The sequence below is a fragment of the Antennarius striatus genome, chromosome 22, assembly GCF_040054535.1.
Source record: "Antennarius striatus isolate MH-2024 chromosome 22, ASM4005453v1, whole genome shotgun sequence".
Lineage (NCBI taxonomy): Eukaryota > Metazoa > Chordata > Actinopteri > Lophiiformes > Antennariidae > Antennarius > Antennarius striatus.
Window position 1 is genome coordinate 2014464 of NC_090797.1, and position 22066 is coordinate 2036529.

At 42.1% G+C, this 22066-nt stretch overlaps 1 protein-coding gene across 1 annotated transcript; it reads right to left on the reverse strand.

Annotated features, from left to right (window-relative positions):
• Positions 1-3: 3 nt before the first annotated feature.
• On the reverse strand, positions 4-12875 carry prkcq (protein kinase C, theta). Its single transcript, XM_068307381.1, has 18 exons — positions 12791-12875; positions 10077-10385; positions 7675-7874; positions 6959-7019; positions 5831-6011; positions 5720-5751; positions 5548-5633; positions 5176-5305; positions 4410-4519; positions 4128-4251; positions 3862-4031; positions 3237-3410; positions 2579-2670; positions 2445-2507; positions 2225-2363; positions 1941-2129; positions 1239-1367; positions 4-882 (listed from the first exon to the last, which is right to left on the reverse strand). The coding sequence occupies exons 2-18, from the start codon at positions 10192-10194 to the stop codon at positions 724-726; spliced, it is 2157 nt and encodes a 718-aa protein (XP_068163482.1). The 5' UTR covers positions 10195-10385; positions 12791-12875; the 3' UTR covers positions 4-723.
• Between the last annotated feature and the right edge of the window lie 9191 nt (positions 12876-22066).

Sequence of the window (22066 nt, forward strand, 5' to 3'; positions counted from 1 at the left end):
ATATGCACACATTTTATTGAACGTGCTTTAAAAATTAACACGACAGTTTGGGATCTGAATGACCGCAACGATAAAACTCCCGAGGTACGAAAAAACACGTAAACACAATCTTGTTTGTGATCCCTGCTACGCGTTCACAGAAAAAAAAAACATTCAGCTAACACTTCAGTGTATGAACACAACCACATCACATCTATTTACACAATAAACAGCTGCTACACGTGTCCTGATGTCACTGCCACATAAAGAAGGAATAAACTATGGAAATGAAACCATTACCAGGCGTTACTTCAAGTGAAGTATTATGAGGTCATAAGTTAATTATATTTTCTTTGGATAAATACATCCTGGCGAGCACAAACAGGAAGATAGGGGTTTAAATATGTAAAGAAGGTGGTTAATTTTTTCATTATGTATTTTAAACAGGTAATAATATTCAATATTTTAAGACGATATATATATATTTTACAATATTTTCTTTGCCACATGTTGTTGATTTAAATGTTCTTGTGAATACTTTTTTGTTTACTGAAGTTTAAAAATGGATAGAGACGGGAATGGGAAAGAAAAACGTTTAAAAAAAATCCCAACCCAGACTGTGGTTATCCTCCTGTTAGTGGATAATAACTCGTGTTTTCTGACATTTGCAGTTTAAAGTCTTTGTATTTTAGGTGTCTGTGAGGGAGGGGCTTGTTTGTTGGCGGTAGTTTGCTGGTTGGCCGGTCAGCGCCCTGTGATGCGAGTCATTGACGGGTTGACGAAGGAGAAGTTCTTGAACATAGTCTGGTCCACGCTGTTGATGAGCGTCCGGTCAGCACACGACAGCCGCGGTTTCTCGTTGATGAACTCTTTGTCGAAGTTGCTGCAGTCGCTGGGAGACGTCTGTATGGAGGGAAGGGGAAATATTGTATTTTTTATTAGATAATCTGTCAGTTATTGTCTCCATTCAGCATTAAGTCTATAAATGTTGGGGAAAAACAGAAATAGTCCAAAGTCTAGATGTATTCATGCAGAATATTCAACATATTCAGTTTTAAGGTCATGAAATTCATATTTCAGAACCTGGAACAAAACTAGTCTGGGTATCATTAAAATGAAGATAAGTGCTAAATTGGATAACAGAAATGATTGTAATCTTGCAGTTATCACATTTCTGAATGTTGTCTTCACTGAATATCTGGAGCTAGCAAACTGAAATTTGAATTAAATACCGAGACTGTGCTTGTGAAAGCTCTTACCAATGTTGGTCTGAAGGGCGGCTCCACCTGCCGTTGTTCCAGAGCATTCCAGTCGGTGTTGCTAAAGAAATTATGGCCTCTGATGTTTCCCTTGACCCCCAGACGCTCCTCTGGCTCTCGCACAAACAGCTGCAGCACAAACAGAACTTTAACACTTTAAATAAAGCCGATACATCGCTTAAAAGAAGTCAAAATACAACCACCAGTTAATAACCACTAACATTCTGGTGTTTCTTCTTGTTTTTGACATAGTTGGTGTCAAAGTTCCCTCTTTGGTCTTTATTAATATTAGGTGACCACGGGGTGAACCTTCGCTAATATTAATTTTTAATTCCTTTAATAATTTAATAATTTGAATTAAACTTTAATCATTTTGAGATTCAGATTGTTACTGGAACATTTCTCGGTGTATTTATTTAGCAAATGATTGATAAATGGAGAAAAAATAATCAAAAATGAGAATAATTGGTTGTGGTCTTGTATATTTAAAAGAAAAATGCTCCACCTCAGCCAAACTACTGGTGCAGCGGTACTACTGTGTGATGCAGGTGTTTGCAATAAATTGTGGTGTAAAACTGTAACCGTGGTAACTGCTTATCATGAATAAAATTGTAAAAATACTGAGCATAGTTGCAGTGGACAGGCAGGGCTCATTATTTCCACAACATAGCCCAGAGGTGTGACTTTATTGGACTTTCCTACCTTGACCAGAATGTCTTTGGAGTCTTTGTTGAGCATGCGGGGGTAAACGGGGTTGTCTGTTCGTATGGACTGAAACAGCTCCTCTTCATCGCGTCCGTGGAACGGTGACTGACCGATAAGCATTTCGTACAGCAGGACCCCAAAAGACCACCAGTCCACTGAGCTGTTGTACTTCTGCCCCAGCAGGATCTGATGAATGACACATCTTTACCGTTCCAACAGGTGGTCCCTGGTTCTGATTCTAATCGGCAATGTAAAGGTAATTTATCACGGTGTGTGTTTACCTCAGGAGCGATGTAATCAGGTGTCCCGCAGAAGGTGGTGGTCCGAGAGTCTTCCTGCATGTTCTCTTTACACATGCCGAAGTCTGCTATCTTGATGTGTCCCTCGGAGTCCAGCAGCACGTTATCCAGCTTCAGATCCCTGCAGAACAAAACGCAGATGCATGGATTTGTTCTCTCTGTGACCTCTTGTGTGCGTCTTGGTCTTAACTTCTGGCCCTACCTGTAGATGATTCCTTTGGAGTGCAGGAACTGGAGTCCACAGATGATCTCAGCTGCGTAGAAGCTGCAAGAAGGTGACACTGGTCAGTTAGAGTCTCTAAAGGATCCGTGTTCACCATGTTGGATGACACATACGTGGCTCTCTGCAAGTCAAACTTGTGGCAGTTCTGGATGTGGAACATGAGATCCCCTCCGTTCAGATACTCCATCACAAAGAAGAGGTTCTCCTGGAAGTCCAGAATGTAGAGATGTCAGCATCTTGAAATGAGAGAAGTTCTGAGGATCCAAGTACAGTCAACTCTCGGTTTTCGAACATAATCCGTTCCAGAAGGCTGTTCGAAAAGTGAGTTGTTTGAAATCTGAAACTATTTTTCCCATTATAATTAATGTAAATAATTTTAATCTGTTCCAAGTCTAAAAAACAACTTTTTTTAGACTTGGAACAGAGTTTTTTTAAACTATTTTACACCTTAAACTGCTCTGTGTACTGTTTACCATAAATAAAAAGGGGTAGAAATAGACACCGTATTTTATTTTAATAAAGGATATCCAATCGAACTTTGAACACGAATGCGCTACGTAGGAAGCATCCTGGGCATTCGAGTTCGCTCGGCTCCCGAGTGAGTCGTGTTCAGGTACGCTCGGCTTCTTTTGGTTTGGTCGAGAGCCGAAGTTTGGTCAAGTTCAGAGACTTAAAATTCTCGGACTTTCTGGTCGAAAACCGATTTGGTCGAGAACAGAAGCGTTCGAAAACCGAGGTTTGACTGTATGTTTTTTTGTTTTTTTTTTTAACCTTGGTCTGAAAGGTGCAGTAAAGGTGGGTGAGGAAAGGGTTTTCCCAGGCTAAAGAGAGGACCCTCCTCTCCACCATGGTGCATTCAACGTCGTCGTCCATCAGCACCACATCCTTTTTGAGAGCCTTTACGGCGAAGAACTGGCCTCTCTTTTTTAGCTCGGCCAAAAATACCTGGAAAACAGCAAAATTGAAATGAGGCATGTTTTATATTGCTGTTCCCTTCTCTGACTTCCTGTCTGTCACTATTAAGTCAAATCAAGAGCTTAATTTAGAATGCTTGCAATCATTTGGGTATTGTATTTCTCTGAAACATGTTCTATTTAAAAACGAAACAGAAAGTGGTTTTATAACTGCAAAGAAAATGCTGAAACAATCAAACTTGAGTCACATACGCAGAATTTGACTGCCATACTAACCAGATTAACATATTAATGATGGTCAGTGGACCTAAGACTTAGACGTGGACTATTTTTCCCTGTAAAAAATTTGTGGGATTTCCAAAAGGACTTTGAGGTGCTGGAAATCCAAAGACTTGGTTTTGGTACTTGTGAAAGGGCTGGTTAACATGACGGAAATGTTAAAGTGTCTGCTTGTCTTCTTTGAATCAGACGGGCTCCTCTACCTTCCCAAAGCTGCCTTTCCCGAGCATCTTATGCAGGACAAAGTCATCAATGGTGAATTTGGAGTGATGGTCCTTCCTGGGAAGGGCGTACACGGGCTCCTCTTCCGTCGGCGCCTCTGTGGGCGACCTGCTGACATCTGTGGGTTCGTCCCAGGAAACGCCCTGCAATTCTGCAGGAAGAGGCAGGTCAGGAAACAGGCAGCACATGAATGATGTAGAAATACTTAGGAGACACAACAGGTTTAACGAAAATGATGGTTTTGTACCTTTTTGCGTAGCTCTGGCTGGTAAACCCGTTATTAACCCAGACGGACTTCGAACTATTCCCGGCTGTCCAACTCCGACCGGACCTTCTCGACCAACGATGTCACTTTCTTTGGTGCTTCTGGCCTATCAGCAAAAGGTAGGATCAAGATCAGTCCAAGTGTTTGGGAGGTCAAAATGTTCAAAGCAGTCTTAAAGTCTTCGTATCAGAAGAGAAAATAAATTTCTCATCTAAATGAACAAGTTTAAAGATTATGACAGAACAGACTGTTTGTTTGTCTGACCAGTTGTTTGCTCTCGATGATGGCCAGAGCTTCCGCCATCAGTTTCTGGTTAACTCCACAGAGGTTGGCTACTTTCTTCTGGCATTTGTGATGTACATTCATGCTGCACTCTGCACAGAAAAGAGTGTTATCACGAGATTAAAAATACACCTTACATGGTACACCGTACGTTACGACTGTAGTCTGCTTCTGCATGGTCCTGATAACAGGAAATAATGAACTATTTCCTGTTGGAGCTCCATCATACTGTGTTCTGTTACAACCTGTGTCAAGGTGTCGCCTACCTGGAGAAGAGATCTACTTTGGGTTTCTGCCTGTTAAAAGGCAAATTTTTGTTGCAACGATCATCAAATGCTAATGGGGTAACTGTTGGGTTTCTATAGAACAAAGAGTCAGTCTACACCTGCTGTCTGGAATGGTGCATCTTTTGTTGAGTTTTGGCGCTATATAAATAAATTAACTCCTTAATTAACTCTGATTTTTTGGGTAAACTATTTGTATACAACTGGAGAAGATCCATGCTTCAAAAAACCAGTCAGAATCTCCTGACCCTCGTAGCTCCAACTGATTTCTTTCTTTTCCCACATTTTAAAATTTACTCCTTTTTAGGTTTGACATTTGCAAAACAATTTGTGGCATCAGAAAAATGCGTTTACCGAGCTGAAATTGGTTTGTTTGTCTCATGGAAAGCAGCTCTGTCTGAATCTATTCTGGTCAAATGCTAAGCTTATACCAGCACAGAAGTCATAAAGCTCCCGCCTCTCACCCTCACATTTGAGCCCCTGCTTGGAGAGCCCCCACAGCAGAGTCCCACAGTGTTCACAGAAGGTGGGACTTTTGTAGTTGTAGACCTTGAACCTGTGGGGCATGTCAATCTTGAAGCGCTCCTTGTGGATCTGTAGCACAAACATAACATCATCAGACCTCGAAGCAAACGAAGCCTAGAGTAGTAGAAGAAGAAACACGTCCGTCTCTTCCACCACAACATGAGATTTTGTCTTCTCTTGGTTTCATACCTGCGACCAAGGAGGAAGTGTGAATGTCTGGTGTGACGATATGTAGATAGCAAAGTGACTGCACGATAACCACAGCTTTACAAATGTTGCACTTCTTAAAAAACGTTGTGGCAGATACTCACCATGGTCTCCCTGCTGTTGATGGCTGAGCCGGTACATTTGGCGATGACTTTGTCGATGCATTTCTTGTGAATCGCTGCATTGCACTCTAGAGACACAGGAATGTCAGTGTTAAGACACGCGGGAAATGTCTGGGGAAGGTAACGCTCAGACTGTGTGGAGAACAGAACTCACGTCTGCACTGGTAGCCCTGCTTGTTCAGACCCCTGTGGAACAGAAATGACTAATGTGATGATGAAGAACATGACTATATCTTGGTGTGTTATCTGACAACCCGTTGCATACCACACAAACTCTTTGCAGACGGAGCAGAATGTCGGTTGCGGGAAGAAGGTAGCGCTGAACTCGTGACATTTGACCTCATGAATTTTAGCTTGCTTGATGGCGCCTCGCCGCTGGTGGAGGGCGAACAGACCCTCCCTGTCCCGCTCGGAGTCGGCATCCCCGTCCGTCTGACCTGTAGCATCTGAAAGCAACACACACCTCTGATTACAAATAAACCTACGGTGGAACGATGATTTTTACCAACATTTTCTTGAAAAATCTATGAGCTGAAACATAAAAATGTAAATTTTGGGACTTCTGTTTACATCACTGCAGACAGGAAATGATGCAAAACATGGAAAATTCACACATAGGACAACTTTCAAGACGCTTTGGGGTAAAGGGAGCTTTGTGTTGGGAGAAAATTAAAGCGGTTGTATGAAAAAGTCGTAACTGACGTTGTCTGATCGTATAAATCGCCGGCCGGAGCGCTCCCTGTCTGCAGGATCTGAATAGAGGAACATGAGATGACTTATTTTGGTTGTGGGTGACTTGTAGATCTTGGTATGATGCTGTCAGGAAACCATCAGTGAAAAGGATTTAACACAAAGCCCCCTGCATATGATGCATATGATGCCGACCAGCACAGGGCAGCGATTAAAAGCGCTGGGGCAGTAAATTTAAAAATTAGAAGGGATTATTTCAGATTATCAACAGAATGGTAAAGATTTTTCATTATATTATAAAATGTAAATCTTTGAATAGAAAACTCTTACAATCTTGTAAATCGGTGTGTTTCTCTGTGATAAATTTACATTTTATATCAAACGATGGTTAACGTAACTTTTCCTTAATGCAGATTGTTATAAAGTTATTTTTTGAATTTCCATGACAACAATTTGGCGTTTGACCTACACTTAAAGCAGAGCAGCTTTATGGAAAAGACTGAAACCAACATGATGCCTAAGGACTTTCGGTCGCCCGGGGGGCTTTCAGAAGCTTTTCTAAAGCCAGGATGGGCTTCACTGTCGCCAAAAGCTGCTTCCTGTCTTCCATTCTTATCTGCTTGATCCGCAAGAACTTATGAAACAATTGAATGAAAGATAAAGAAGTAGGAGTCAGTGGAGGGCAGGAGGGTGAAACACTCACCACTTTTCTCCAGATAATACCTGGCCTCCATCAACAGTCGACCCTGTGGCTTCATCTCCAGCTGAAATAGAAACAGTAGAATAATAGACGTGAGATTTTAGGACCCAACATCAACAGTTAATCATTAACAGCGAAAATGCGGAAGGATATGGATCCATGAAGATGAATATGCATGAAATGTAAATTGGAGAAATTTTGTCTGGCCTCCAGGAAGACAAGTCTGGCACAAGCAACCACAGATTGGATCGAATCCATCCATTTTCATTGCTTCAGTGGTTATTATTAGTTCACTATCAGAGCCGCCGACTTAAGTCAGACCCAAGTCCAAAGAGGAAGTGATGTAGACCTGGATAGTCTTCATACACAGAGATGGCCACCAATGCCTGGATCTGGACTTGGACTTTCTAGACAGCCAGGAAAGGACTTGACTGGGCTTGACCTGGGAGACTTTGTAGTTCTTAAGCCCTAGTTTCTTCCTGCTTTTCCAGGAATACAAACTATTTCAGGTGCATTCTGGGTTGGAGGTAGGAGAAGTACCTCCAACCCACTTGTAGTGAAGCCCTTAGACTTCAGTACAAGTGGCAATAAATGCACATCGCTTCCCTTTATCCCAGACGCCTTACAGGGTCGTAAAAGGAGATTATACAGTAGAGCAGTTCTGTAAACCGTGGCGTCGTTTGCCGCACACCCACCACCGTCCGTCTCCCTGCACTGACCCAGATCTCTAGCTTGCCGTTCTCCTTCTTGCATCGCGTCGCCAGAGAGTCCAGTGCCACTGTGGCCTCCGACTTCAGCTCGGCCGTCCGGTCCTTCACCATCACGTGCATGATGCGACCGCGGTGGATGTGGGCGTCAAACGTGGTGCTCCACGGTGGGTACATGGTCGGCTTCTTCTGCTTGTACACCGGGCCCTTTTCTGCAAAAACCAAACCATATTTATGAGATTATTGGCTAGAAAATACCAAATGTTCTACTGATCTATGACATTATTAGAAGCTAAAGGGAATTTTATGCCCCGTGTTCAGTCCCTGGTATGTGCAGCCCTGCAGGGGCACAAGACTGTCAAATGTAGGCTAGTTGCAGACAGAAAGGGCATCAAGCATAAAAAACTTTGCCAAACAAATATCTAAAATGAAAAAAGGATGACACCTAACAGGACAAGCCAAAAGGTAGTTTTACTTTGCAGCTAAATAAAGCTCAAATTTATATTTACTGGATGTTTTAATGTATTCGTGTCTCTAGAAGGAAGAAAAGGCTTAGAGAGGAACAGATGGGTTAACGCAACAAGCGTTTCATAACGTTTTTTTACGGGATTTGTTGACATTAACAGTATGTAGTATATTCCAAGTATGGAATATACCCTTAACGACCTCTAAAGATTAAACTCAACTTTTGACTAATGGGGACATTTCCTGCCTGCGTTGAAAACCAATACCAGGAATTAATCCAACCCAACAGGATGGATGTAAAGAGTGTCACTCTCAGGGGATTATATAGTCTTTCCAGCCTCGGTTCGTCACTCAGAGCTGAATTCCGTGACTCCTTCACTTTTAAATATGGTCATTTACAGCCGTAGGCCGGCGTTATCAGATGTCGAGTCTCCTCTGTTGTCGTCTGTGATCATTTAGTTTGTGTTACAAACAGACGCTGATCATTATAGCATTACGTTATTGAAAGATTTTAAATTGCATCACACGGCCAGGAATAACTCAAAAACCCTCCTGGCCTTGATTTCTGACATCTGCTGATTTTTTTCCTCAATGACATCCAAAATGTCCGCTTACGTAACGGCCACATGCCAACAAAGACCCCGCCAAGCGTTTCACTCTGAAGGTGATGCGCGTTTAGCTGCACAGGCTTCACCCGACAGCGTTACAGCTGACGGGGTTTTAATGTGGTTTGGCGAGGCGGCGCCACGGCGGTGTTCACACCGAGGTCTCACAAAAACACACACTATTAGCAGAGCATGAGCGCATTAATCCCACCATCACCCCCTCTTTCCATCATATCCCTGCAGCCCCAACCTCCACCAGGTTCAAGTAGTTTACTTCCTGGCAGTTGGAGCTTACAGCCAATCATGACACTTCCTTTAAGTTTTGCCATGAAATAAAACAACTTCAACGCTGCATAAAAACCCCTAAAAAACCCCCAAATGCTTGACTTTATTGAACGCTTCAAAGTGATTGAAGCTTCCCCCTCACATTTATTTCAAGGTGAAATCAATTGCTGCAAAACAGATTCCTTTTTTTTTGGGCCAGCCTGGGAGTTCCTCATCATCCGCTCTAAATTTCACAAACTCAGCAGGGTGCCAGGGAGTAAAAAACACCGCAGCTTATTTTCTGTCATGAGTTCCTGAGAGAAAATCGAGCATTAGTGAAGTCTGGTTGTAATATAATGAGGGTTTCAGTGACGTCTGGGCGACATTATTGAGTGTAGCTGCTGAAATGTAACTAAATGGCATCAGTGAGTCAGGAAAATGTTAAACAAACGCACCCAAAGAGCTTCTCAGAACCAGTCTTGTGGTTTTTCGGAGGAAAAGGAGTGTCAGAAGCTCCTCTTTCCTCTCTCTGACACTGTTTTGAGCTGCATTCTGCATTCAGTGTGTAAAGATAGCCAGATGCCAAAGCAGGACATGAGTCTCTTATCACCGTGACGACCGACAGCCACAAGGAGGATGTTAAGAAACGGAGGACTGAATATATAGATCTCTTCCTTCACATCCTAAGCGTGTTACAGCGTTCATGCAACCGTGATCACCTCATGAGCTGCATTTATTAAAATCGTATGAATGAAAGATATAATGCGAGTTTCCTTTCATAACTTGAACTCTAAATGTGTCACGTCTGCTTTTCTATATTTACTCCAAATTCCGCTGATCTGCTGTGGTGAATCATAAACGCATCACTTCCTGCAGAGGGATTAATTTATTTCTGAGAACGGGCCAGTGAACATATGGCGCTCACAGAAGCAAATGGGAATGACTTCATCAAAAGTATGCTGAAGCGTCTTGGAAACATAGTTGGTGCTAACAAGCATTTTTAACCCATATTTGAGTTAAAAATCCCAAACATTCCCCGGTTTCCGATTGGTTGCATCGTCGTTAGCTCTAGTTGCTGACCTGTGTCGATGGCCTCCTTCATGTAGACGGCGCAGTACGGATTCAGGACCTCCTCGTGGTACGCCAGACCAGGATCCATCTCAAAGTTGGAGAACCCGATCCGGAGAAACGGCGACATGGCTGCAGATTTTTCGTCTTCGTCCTCTGCGATTACCCAACGACTTCCAGGGAAATCTTGCCCTCGATGGCGAAGCCGAGTCGACGGATGAGGTTACCAGGCGACGCTCCCGAAGTCTGTCCCGCTCCGACAGCGGTTGGTAGGGTAGGAAGAGGAGGAGGCAGGAGGCTCGCTGTTTTCCACCCTCGACGCTGAGACAGGAAATAGACAGAGACACGTTTCATCACGCAGGACAAACTGACCACAAGAGCTGCAGACTCATAACTCCAACTGGAGGTCAGACTGGATCGAAAACTTCCTCGCACGGATTCATCGGGAAAAGACAAGTGAGGAAAGGAAGTCCTTCTCCTGTCGGCGGAGGAACTAAAGCGACCCCTACCTCGGGGGCGTCCAAACGCCAGCTGTCGCAGAGCGCCGGTCAAAAGTCTCTCCAACTCTGCTTCAAGGACCGACCGGAACGTCGAAACGGGAACCGAAGGCGCGAATGACAGCTCGATCTTTGACTCGACTCCCTACGGTCGATGTGATATTTGAGGCCTGTGTGTGTGTGTGTGTGTGTGTGTGTGTGTGTGTGTGTGTGTGTGTGTGTGTGTGTGTGTGTGTGTCGGTCCCGGTGGTGGAGGAGGGGAAGCTGGGGAGTCTATTAATAGAGTTGAAACCCTAAACGTGGATCCCGGGTGGCTGCGCTCAGCCGGTACTCGTTGTGCTCGCGTCTCGGTCGTCGCCGTCAGAACCCGGCGGGGGTGACCTTTAACCGCCGACCCGGCTGACCCCGGGTCAGCACCACGCCCACAACCAGGTGTTCTAACGCTTACGCAGCTACTTCAGGAACTGATAGTAAAAATCGCAAACTCAGAGTAATATCGCGGTCAGGTGACATCATCGTGATGACATCATGCATATAAATCAGCACATGTTGCATAAAGCTATGTGACCCCCCCCCCTCTCCACTGTGCAGTTTGATCTGCTGCATAATGCTGCTCTCACACAGTGGGCGTCACACTTCCGCCGTAACCACACTTCCTGTCTCTGCGCTCTTATTTTGACAGGTTTTCACAGGTGGGCCAATCAGGAACCACGAAACCTTCCATCTGTTTATTTTATTAAGAGCTGGAACTAAAAATGAGATGCTTGGAGTCTTAATTAAAATTACAAATGATTCTTAATCTGATTGAGTGTAAATATTTGTCTTGAGGCAGATTATCCAACAAATAGAGTAAATACTCAATCCAAAGTCGAGTCAAGGAAACAAATTTATTCTGATGTGAGCAGGAAGCTAACATGATCTGACTGTGAATATATATATATGTCTGTAATATATATATAATATATATATGAAGTGATGTAAGCATGACGTGTTAGCGGGATTAGCCTCTCATGAAGTAACCTTACCCCCCTTGTAAGAGGCTTTCTGTCACATAGCCCCCCGTTGTTGAAGCAAACAGCTGATCTGTATGTCGTTAAACCGCTGTTGACCATTCCCAACCAAACACACACACACACACACACACACACACACACACACACACACACACACACACACACACACACACACACACACACACACACAGTGTCGTCTGTAGACACACACACTTTTATGTGTGCAGACATCAGTGGGGGGGGTCACTTTACTGTGACCACCTGTGTCTGCACAAATACCAGGTGAAGACCTTTAACACACCTTTCAAAAGGGCAACACCCCCCTCCACACACACACACACACACACACACACACACACACACACACACACACACACTGAGCGTTAAAACTGGGCATGTTTTTGAAGTAGCTTTTGTTGTTGTTGTTGACAGGAAGCGTTGTGTGTGTGTGTGTGTGTGTGTGTGTGTGTGTGTGTGTGTGTGTGTGTGTGTGTGTGTGCTCAGATGCTCAGCGTGTCCCTGAAGTGGTCGTGTGCTCCAGACTAAGACTTTCCATCCATCACTAGTTTACACTTTACATCAGATTGGAGCCATTTTAAGGGTCTAAGACCAACAAGACCAACCGTTTAATCAGATTATAATCCCTCATTGCAGACGGTGCATTCAAGGAATGCTAGAGTTTTTAGATTTAAGCATTCCTGTAGATGTAGGTTTTGTAAAAATACGTAAAAAGGTTCATTTCTTAGTGATTTTTTTTACTCCATTGAACTCAATGCACATTAATTACTGTTTATCAGCAAAGGATCATAATTATGTATAAAACATTATAAAATACCATAAAATTATTCATGAATCTTTTTGCTACATGCATACATGATATTTACATTTAATTTAGATACTTTGTGTGTAATCTATTACTGTTTAATTCATATAATAAGAGCCACACGTATTCAAAGATGCTGTGGATTATAATCTCAGCTCACATATCATTAACAATTCATCAACAAATTAAAAAACGAGCGCGGCTTATATCTTTATCAGTTTATCGTTTTTCTACCTGTGTTGAAATCTAATTCTAATTACCGAATTGAACCGAACCGGAGCTCATAATCCAGTTTCACCGCCTTTTTCACGTGAAGGACCGAATTAAAGGTGGAAAACAGGCGTGTGTTGTGTTTAAATCCTCATTAAAAACTGTGTAAAAAGTATTACTGACCTTTGAAGGAGCTCTGAAGTTTAGTGTTGCGGGCAGAAACGGATCCACATCCGATCCTCAGCGGACCGGAGGCAGCGCAGCGTTTTTAACGTGAAGTGGTGATGCGTTTGAGGACCGTCTGAATATTTGAGAACCTGCACATATGAACGCATCTACGATGTCGGATTAATAAATATATGCATGCATACCTCCTTTTTTAGATGTTTTTAAAGCATCTAAACTAAATATGACGCGTTTAGGAAAGTGGAGAGAATATCATTGTAAATTTAATCGTCTTTTAGACACTCAAATATCCGATGCACATTTTGTACCCACAAATGCACGCTTCTGCTGCAAGTTCTTGAGTTGTAGTAAAAAAAAATAAACATAACTTGTATTTTGTTGTGCAACAGAGATCAATTTGAATGATTTATATACATGCCAAACATCCGAGGATACACTGAACGCAACACAGCTCTATCTGCCCACGTATTAAGTGAAACATCGCAGTGGGAGCCGGAAGGTCACGTTCCCTGAGCTTCAGTGAAGAAAACAGCTTCAGTGTTTCTGATGAAGTCCTCGGTTCAGGAAATGAAGGCAACAGCTCGAGAGAAACATTTAAAAAACAGCTGTTTTTATATGATAATAAGTTGTTTTAGCAAGATGTTTCTTGCATGTCAGTCACTCTTCATCCCTCCGATTTTTCTGTCATTATTTCTACTTTCTATGACGTTTTGAAATATTTTTTTTTTAAAGTTGAGAAAATGTTATTTTTTAAATATTTTATGTGAAATAAAGTTGTAAAAAATTTTAATCGGCTCAACTTGAATAAATTATTTTATTCTTTTGTTAGATGTGTGAATGAAAGGAACCCACAGAATTGGTGTCGTGGCGTGGGTTGTCCACCAGGAGGCGCCAGTGTTCACGTAATGGCCTGTGGGCTTTGCAGCATGCAGGCAGGTTAATTCCTCTCCGGTGGATGATGTGGTGTGTATTTGTGTGTGTGTGTGTGGGGGGGGGGGGGGAGTGATGTATTAATAACAGGAGAAGAGTCAGAACTTAAACGTCTCGAAGTAAAACCGAGATTAAAAAAGAAAACATCTTTAAAGCTCCTCAGTTTGACCTTTGACCTCTGAGACCGACTCTGGAGGAAAAAAGAGGACAAGAAGTCCATTGTGATAATGAGGTCACACCCCTGCTCCTGTACCTGTGGAGTGTTTATGAAAACACACACACACACAGAGACCACACAGGAGTGTGTGAGTCATAATTACAAACTCCAGCTCACACTCCGCCGTCACTGTGTGTGTGTTTACTGTACCTTTAATGATCCTCGGTCTCGTTCTTCATCCCCACACTGTGTTGGACTTTATTTTAACGACCCCTTGCTGTCCCGTCAGGTCCTTGAACGCACCGTAAACGTCTTTTATCGTCCTTTTCCTCCGATCTGTCGTCGTTTTTCTGTCGGTTCTGTTGATTAAAACGTCCCCGTCTGCACTGCAGTACTTTTTAAGAACTTCACCTCCGACTCTCCTCGGCTGAACTGACGTCCGACCTCCAGGTCACCCCCCCAACATTCACAACAAAGCTTCAGTTGCACCACTTTTTTTGCAGCAGGTAAAATGAGGATGGTACAGTTTGCCGGCCTCCAGAGGCCCCCAAAGCAAACAGCCCCGTCCTTTATTGCCCTCTACTGCCCTCTATTGTCCTCCATTATCCTCTATGCCCCCCCCCCCCTCTTTTGTGGGCTTACAGCAGTGTTTCATCACAGCCATATTACCCAACCATAGTTCCTTAAACAGCCAGATATTATTCCTGGCTCGCAGCCTGTTGTGTTTGAGACGTTTTCAAACTGCTGAATTGCAAAACGTCGACTCCGAGCTGAGAGATTTGCATAATTTTGAATAAATCTATATGCGTTTTTTTTATTTCCAGGAGCGAGCCTGGTGGTTTTATCTGCTAGCAGTGATGTTTTCTCCATCAACAGACGAGCAGGTATTTGTTCCAGATCAGCACTGGCTTTTTCTCGTCCGATTTTTTCTGCCAGAGGAGATCTGACCTCCGACCTTGGTTCTTTATAACGCTTTCAAAATTTCTTCCTTCCATCTGCTGATCAATTAAAATCCCACTTGACTTATCTGATGTTAAGGGGGGAAAAAAACCCTTCAAATGCCTTGAAATTTCAACTTTTTTAACACAAAAGTCGTTCAAGGTGGAGATAGATCATTTTCTCTTTGCTGTAGCTTCACTTGGTGTTCGTCTAGACGTCCAGATGAGTTTCCTACGACGCTTTTGATTCATTTTTGTTGTGTTTTCTCTTTTTTAATCAGAAGGTCAGCTGCTGGGAGTGTTGTGTCTCTGCAGAGGAGATAATATAATTCCTGCTGCGGGTCTCAGGGTGACTGCAGGATGTTTTCGTGAGCGTTACCACAGAAGTCCTTCGGTGGTGTTTTCCCCCCCTCCTGTGTTACAAAAACAGCCAAATCTGAGCTCATCGCTTTCGTCTCTGCAAAGAAAACAAATTCGGACGTGATCACCAGCGTGGTGACGACGGCCTATGCGTTGACTGCGAGTAAAACTCACGTGAAACAGACGGACGATTGTAAAACGTTTTTTGTACAGAGCATCAGGACGGGACTGAGGGACCCGAGCCTCCACTCCTTTTTTTTTTTTTTTTTTACACCCGTTGCCATGGAAACCAGCCAGCAGCCAACCAGCTGCTGTATCAGTCCCCCCCCTCCTCCCCTCCTCCACTTCCTCTACTCCAGCCATCTTTTTTATTCACTCGACCCCCGCCGTCGTCCCCGCACGCTCGTCTTACATACCATCACATGGATTAGTATAAGCTGAGCGGCGCGTGCACGCACACACACACACACACACACACACACACACACACCTTTGCATGTTCCTGTGGTGCACAGAGCTGATGCAAAACTCAACTGTGGCTGATATAAAGACAGGAAGTGAGAGCAGAAGAGCAGCGACGCTGAAACGCAGGTGAAGGGAAACCCGCGTCAGTTTGTGTTAGTTTAAAACACACACACACACACACACACACACACACACACACACACACACACACACACACACACAGTCATAGCATGATAGTCGTCTTAAGCTACAGTTGGATGCATGGAGATAATAAAATTATGACTTTTGAGAAATTTTTTACTTAAGTTCAAGTTAAAGTACTTGCGTTTCGCAATATTTCTGCTTCAACTCCGTTTTAACCAAATAAAAGCAGCAGAAGAAGATTTATCAGGAAGAATTCCTCGTGAACAGGCTGTTTTATATTCTATTGTTATGTGAGTTGTGGTTGTCGTTTTGAAAATCGTCAGAATACGATCATTTTAACGACCTAACATTCAAAATTTCTATTCTCATCAAAAAGTAGATAAATGTATATAAAATAATATAAAAGTTGCGATGAAATATTTCCTGCCTGTGGATTCAAACTCTTTTTCTATAATTTTATATTTATATGTCATTTAAATTTTCCATTTTCCATTAAATGATTTAAAATGGCATTTGTTCTTGATCTTTGTACTTTTTTTTAATCAATAAGACACCAGAAACAATCAATAATTGAATTTTGATCAGTGAAAGTGGATTTTGTTTCACACATTAATTTAATCTCAAGAATTTATTTCCATTTGATTCATAAAGCTTCTTAATACAACCCTGGACCTGGAGGAGAAATCCAAACTTTTTGGGATACGGGATGCTGGTGATGCTGGAGGAGACTGTTGCTAGGCAACACATTCTAAAAGTGTGCTAACAAACATGCAGATTGTGTTTCGCTGCTGCGGCAAGCGTTTAGCGTTTAGGGAGGGATGATCTTCTGCTGCCGTTTAAAAAGAAATCATCTGATACCGGATTCCTCTTTCCGCCGTCTGATTGGTTGTCCGCGGAGCTGGCCACAGCCCTCGCGGTTTTTTAATGAGATGCTTCAGTTTCATCTTCATCCAGCATCATTAGTGAGCTAATCTTCACTAGAAATTGATTTTAAACTTAATTTCAGGTCATTTTTGAGACAATTTGTTATTTTTGGTCACATGATTCTCGGGGGGGCGTGAACTCGAGCTTCGGTGGGCGTCGACGTGTCTGTCGGGGACGTCTGTGGGTCCTGGTCTGGGGTTGAATTTCCCTGACGCAGTGAGGAAGAGGAGAAGTGTGTTTCATTGACCTTCCGAAGACACACACACACGTCGTGGTCTCATGTTACACACACACACACACACACACACACACTGTTCTTCTCACTGTAACAGGATGACTTCCGCTTCTCTCTCTCCTTCCTCTCATCTTCATCTTCATCAAGAAGTGAAGTCAATTTTTATCTCATGATAAACTGACTCTTAAGGGAATTCCGTCCCCTTACTTTTGTCCTCATCACAGACTTACATTTATCTAAGTCCTTATGTTCGTGCTTGAGGTCGGCTTGACGACCAGGCGATTGCGTAGCCGCTTTATTTTTCCATGTGGACAGAGCAGCTCCTGGTGATCCTCTCCTCCTTCTTCTGTTCCTTCTCTTCTTCTCTTCCCAGAGATGAAGAGCTCTGTCACCAAATTTTTTCAGGAAAAGTTTTTGCACCATCTGAGAAGACGAGTTCTATGATCTAGTTCTTGTGTCATACATGACTTCCTGCAGGACGGCCGCTCGCCGAGGAGTCTGGGAAGAAAATGTATCCAAACAATAGAAGCCAAACCAGAAGCACCTGCCCCGTCGAAGTTAATAACCAGCTTTATGACGTCCGATTACACCCTCCCCCCGTTAGCAACTGTCTTCAATCAGGAGGCGCGATTGTTGTCCAGCGGTCGACGGAATTTAATAGTTCAGTTTGGCTTCAGAAGAAACTGTTAACACTGTGAGAAGGTGGTTGGGAAGTCAGGAGAAAACCCAGTTCTGTGTGACGCAGGAGGGAAGAACATGTGGATTCCAGCATAAAGAGGCTTTTATACGGCGCTGAATGCAGCAGGGAGCTCTGGCTGTCTTTATCCTATTGTTCCAACCACCCGCTTGGCTGTTTGCTGCTCTATTTATGTTGTTATGCCAAAGGACAAAAAAAAAAAAAAATCATCTTTTTATTTTCTGGGCTTCCAGGAAGAGTTTCAAAAACCTTTAACGGTAAATTATGAAAGCAGGTATCAAATGATCAGCAGGAAGTAAAAGCGTTTAATCAGATTTTTTCTGTTTCCCTTTTTTTTATATGTATTTTTTTAATGGGACACATTTTCCACCTCGGTTGTTAATGTTTTTTTTATCTTTTAGCACATTTAAATCGCACCTTCCCACCCATGAGCTCTTTTAAATATGCTTGTTTTTAATGAGTTTTATCACAAGCTACATATAAATCCACCAAATGAGCAAATTATAAATACCTTTAACGTCTGTTTGAGATGAATAAGGATACATATAATGATGCAGTGTAACTAGAAGTTATTTTGCATTCAATTTATAACAATATTTCTTGAAAAACAAAATTATTTATCCCTATTTGGTTGTTTTTTTTAAAATATATTTAGTAAGTTCGGGTGGATCGATTCTGAGTCCATTCTGCATCGTGTTTGTTTGTGTTGCCTTCATTCACATCATTTAAATGAAGGCATATCAAATGGAATAAATAATACATATAAATATACATATATTTATAAATCGTTGCGCAGCAGAGTCTTATCTCTTGTTCATTCTGTAAATTTTATGCATTAATTTTAGTAATGTATTCCCGGATTTGCGCTAGTTTTCTGTTTTCTGTGACATAAATGCTCCCAGTAGCAGTAATTTAAAATGATAAGTAAAACACGGTGTCATCGGCGTAACGGTTGTGACTGACAAAGGCAGAAAAACTGGCTCTGCTGTCTCTTTTGTTCGCTCACACATCCAACCCACAAGCCACTGCAACAAGTTCACACGTTTGGTGTCTGGAAACAAAGCAGAATAAGAAAGAAAAAACACATCTCAGCTCCTGCGAAAAGTCCAAAAGCGACTTGTGAGGCTGCGAGCGGCGGAACGGCGATTAGAACGAGCAGCGTTTGAGACCAGGAAGGATTCCTGCTTTAAGGCCTGAAGGAGTTCAGCTGACAGATCAAACCTCGTCTTCATCACTTCTGATTGTTCTCCAGAGCCTTTAAACACTGCTTGAGTGTGTATGTGTGTGTGTCTGTGTGTGTGTGTGTGTGTGTGTGTGTGTGTGTTACCATGACCTAGATTTGAAGCCTGCAGCGCACTGCAAGTGAAAGAGACAGAGAGCTCATTCTACGGTTAACCATACACCTTTTCTTCCCTCATAACCACTCATACCTACACACACACACACACACACACACACACACACACACACACACACACACACACACACACACACACACACACACAGTCCAGCTGGGCCCTTTCACACACTACTTTTGAAAGCTTAGTATGGTTTAATTGTGAAAAAAGATGAATTTGTTCCAGCAGTTTTCATCATTTAAAAACGTCGCTGATGCCGTTTTTAACTTCCTTATTGTGTTAATGATGTTATATAACGACGACTAATAATCGCACATTTATTGATTAGATAATATTTGGATGATCTGATGTTTGTTTTCGTGTTTCGCTCGTCGGATCAAAGGTCTATGAGGGTTTTTTCTATTATGGGGTGTTGTATGTCTTACTATAAACTAGATAACAGAGAGATGACCTGAAAGAGAAGAGAAATGCGCTGACATCATCTGAACCGATTATATTTCCCAGAATTCTTTGCTTCTTTGTTTGTGTTCGGGACAAAAAACTACAAAATGTTTTTTTTTCAGTTACCTCTAAGTAGTAAAATGTTTAACTTTTATATACATATATAAAATTTATATATATATTTTAAATTAAAATTGTAATGTATATATTTTTTTTTATTTTTTGTTTTTGTTTTTACATATACATAATATAAAAAAATGTCTTATTTAAATATCAGCTCCTGCTTTTCCACCTTTGGGAATTTTTTCACAGTTGAACATTTAAATAATTTCACTGTTTACACACCAACCACATGCTGGAGGGTTTGAATTGAACTTTTTTGCATTTCCATGGCAACAGTTTGGCAAAAAAAAAAAAAAAAAAAAAGTATTGGGAAATATATCCTTTTTCCAATTAGAAACAAATACATTTGGTATTTTTTCGTTTCCACGGCAACAGCTTGGAAGCGGACCCGACCTCAAAAATAGGGTAAAGTTGGTTTCCATAGCGCGTCTCATGCTAATGTCATATAGAGCATGTGTATGTCTGACATGCATCTCCATGGCAACGCCTCGGGCTGCGGTTGTGTTTCGTCTCAATGAAACAATAATGGATTTTATTTTGTTCTCTGTGTTTTGTGGTTTTTCCAGGTCTCTTAGATGATTTAGATCTGACCTACAGACCTGAACGCATCACGAGACTTTTTAACAAACAACTCCAGTAATTGATTCATCAGCTGGGATATCAGAGACATCACAAGCATTGATTAATGCTCACGTTCTGCATGGAAGCGTTCAGTTTATCAGGTTTGAACTGATGATGTCACCACCAGCCGGCGGGTCAAAGGTCAATTTATCTGAAGAGTCACACTTGGGAGGTTGAAAGTCCGACGCCGGATTCGCTGCGCCTTATGACGACTCCATGTTTAGTCTTTATGTTTAATGCTTTGTCTTCCTCTAATCAGCACACACACACACACACACACACGCACACAAAATTCTGGAATTCTGCAATAGTTTAAATATTTTGTGTGTTTTTATCTTCTGGTATCATAAAGTAACAGATTCACACCAGAACAGATTTATTGAGCTGTCAGGTCTTAAAGTTTCATGGAAGAAGTTTGTCAGTGTGTGGTTTGATTTTTAATAGAACGCCGACATCCTTTCCAACCACCAGACCTCATCCTGGATGAAGGGGGTACTTTTAATGCAGATTTGACTCCAGGTAAAGAATTTGTGCCCCCCTCCAGGTCCTGGTCTGTTTTCGTTCCATTCAGACGTGGGTTCAGTACGTGGGAGGGGGGGACTTATAGTTTCCATCCATCCGTCCGTCTGTTTTCTGCTATCGTCTCATCCTGTTAGCTTGTTTCTGAAGACTAGCGCCTGGCTAAGTAACGTTAACATCGACTTCACCTCATCACAGATTTTCGGTAGGCAGTCACGTGATACCGTACTCGCATTCTATTGGCTGACGGCATCCGGAAGTGCGCTGCGTTCCGTGACTTACCTGCGGCACAGAAGTGCTTTAAACAGTGTCAGAGTGTTTTAAAGGTAATCCAGACAGACGGTGGTTTAATATCAGTTTGGGGAGGGGTCACAAACGTTTAAATTACCGTAAATAATAAGATACTTTGTTGTGATATCGCGGAATTTCGTGCTTGCGGGTGGTTCCTGGAACGCATTAACTGTGAGTAATGAGGGATTACTGTATAAATATTGGTAAATTTAATATTTTTACACCCACAGAATCTAGAAAATGTTTCTATGGTTTGTTAAAAATATTTTAAAAAGTCACGAGGCCTCACGGAAAAAGTTTTATTTGTGTTTTGAAGAGCGACTGAATTTAATTAAGTCATTTTAAGAAGTCGAGCTTTCTGATTGGATGAAGGAGGAGGAGGAGGAAGAAACACATCAGAATGATGAAATTAGACATGGATGTACAGTATGTCCTTATAGAGGAACAGAAAGCTAGTGTTTAAGTAAAAATAAAAGGAGTAAATGTTGGCATTGAGGATCGAGTTCGATTGGAAAACTGCAAAAAGTTTGATTTTGGATGTTTTGGAACGCTAAATCCTTTCCAGAAGAGTTTCCTGTGAGATTCTGTGACTTTTAGCCGGTCGTCTCCAGCGCTACTGGAGGACGAAGAGTTAACCAACTCTTTAAGCTTTAAGGTCACATTGAAAATTTTTTTAAATAAAAATTATTTTTATGAAGCTTCCTTTGGGCATAAACTAAATTTGATAGAAGAGCCCATAAAAATAATCGTTTTTTCCACTTCAAACCCATCCTGGAACCGTTCTGGTGACGCCTGATTTAATTTAGAGTTATATAAATGTTAAAAATCATCCAGACTCAAGTCCGTTTTGCTCCATTTTCATACCAGCGGAGCTGCTGGCAGAAATTCCTCGGAACAAAAGCAAGTAAACAAACTTTGATCAAGATCAAACTGGTGCTGGATGGACTGGTTTTGCTGTTGGCTCCGGTCCGCGGGGTAATCTGGAGCGAAGCCTCTGGGTTCATATCTCCACTTTTCTCTTATCATCCACGTCTGTTTGTGCCCAACTGTGTTTTATTATTCTGTTGATT

Bases quoted from the DNA above. Each gene is read 5' to 3' on its own strand.
- prkcq (XM_068307381.1), bottom strand. From the start codon at position 10,194: ATGTCGCCGTTTCTCCGGATCGGGTTCTCCAACTTTGAGATGGATCCT. The intron at 5,752-5,830 runs GTATGCAACGGG...TCTGTTCCACAG, and splicing joins GTCTGCAAAGAGTTTGTGTG to GGGTCTGAACAAGCAGGGCT. The intron at 4,252-4,409 runs GTCAGACAAACA...TTTTGCTGATAG, and splicing joins TCATCGAGAGCAAACAACTG to GCCAGAAGCACCAAAGAAAG.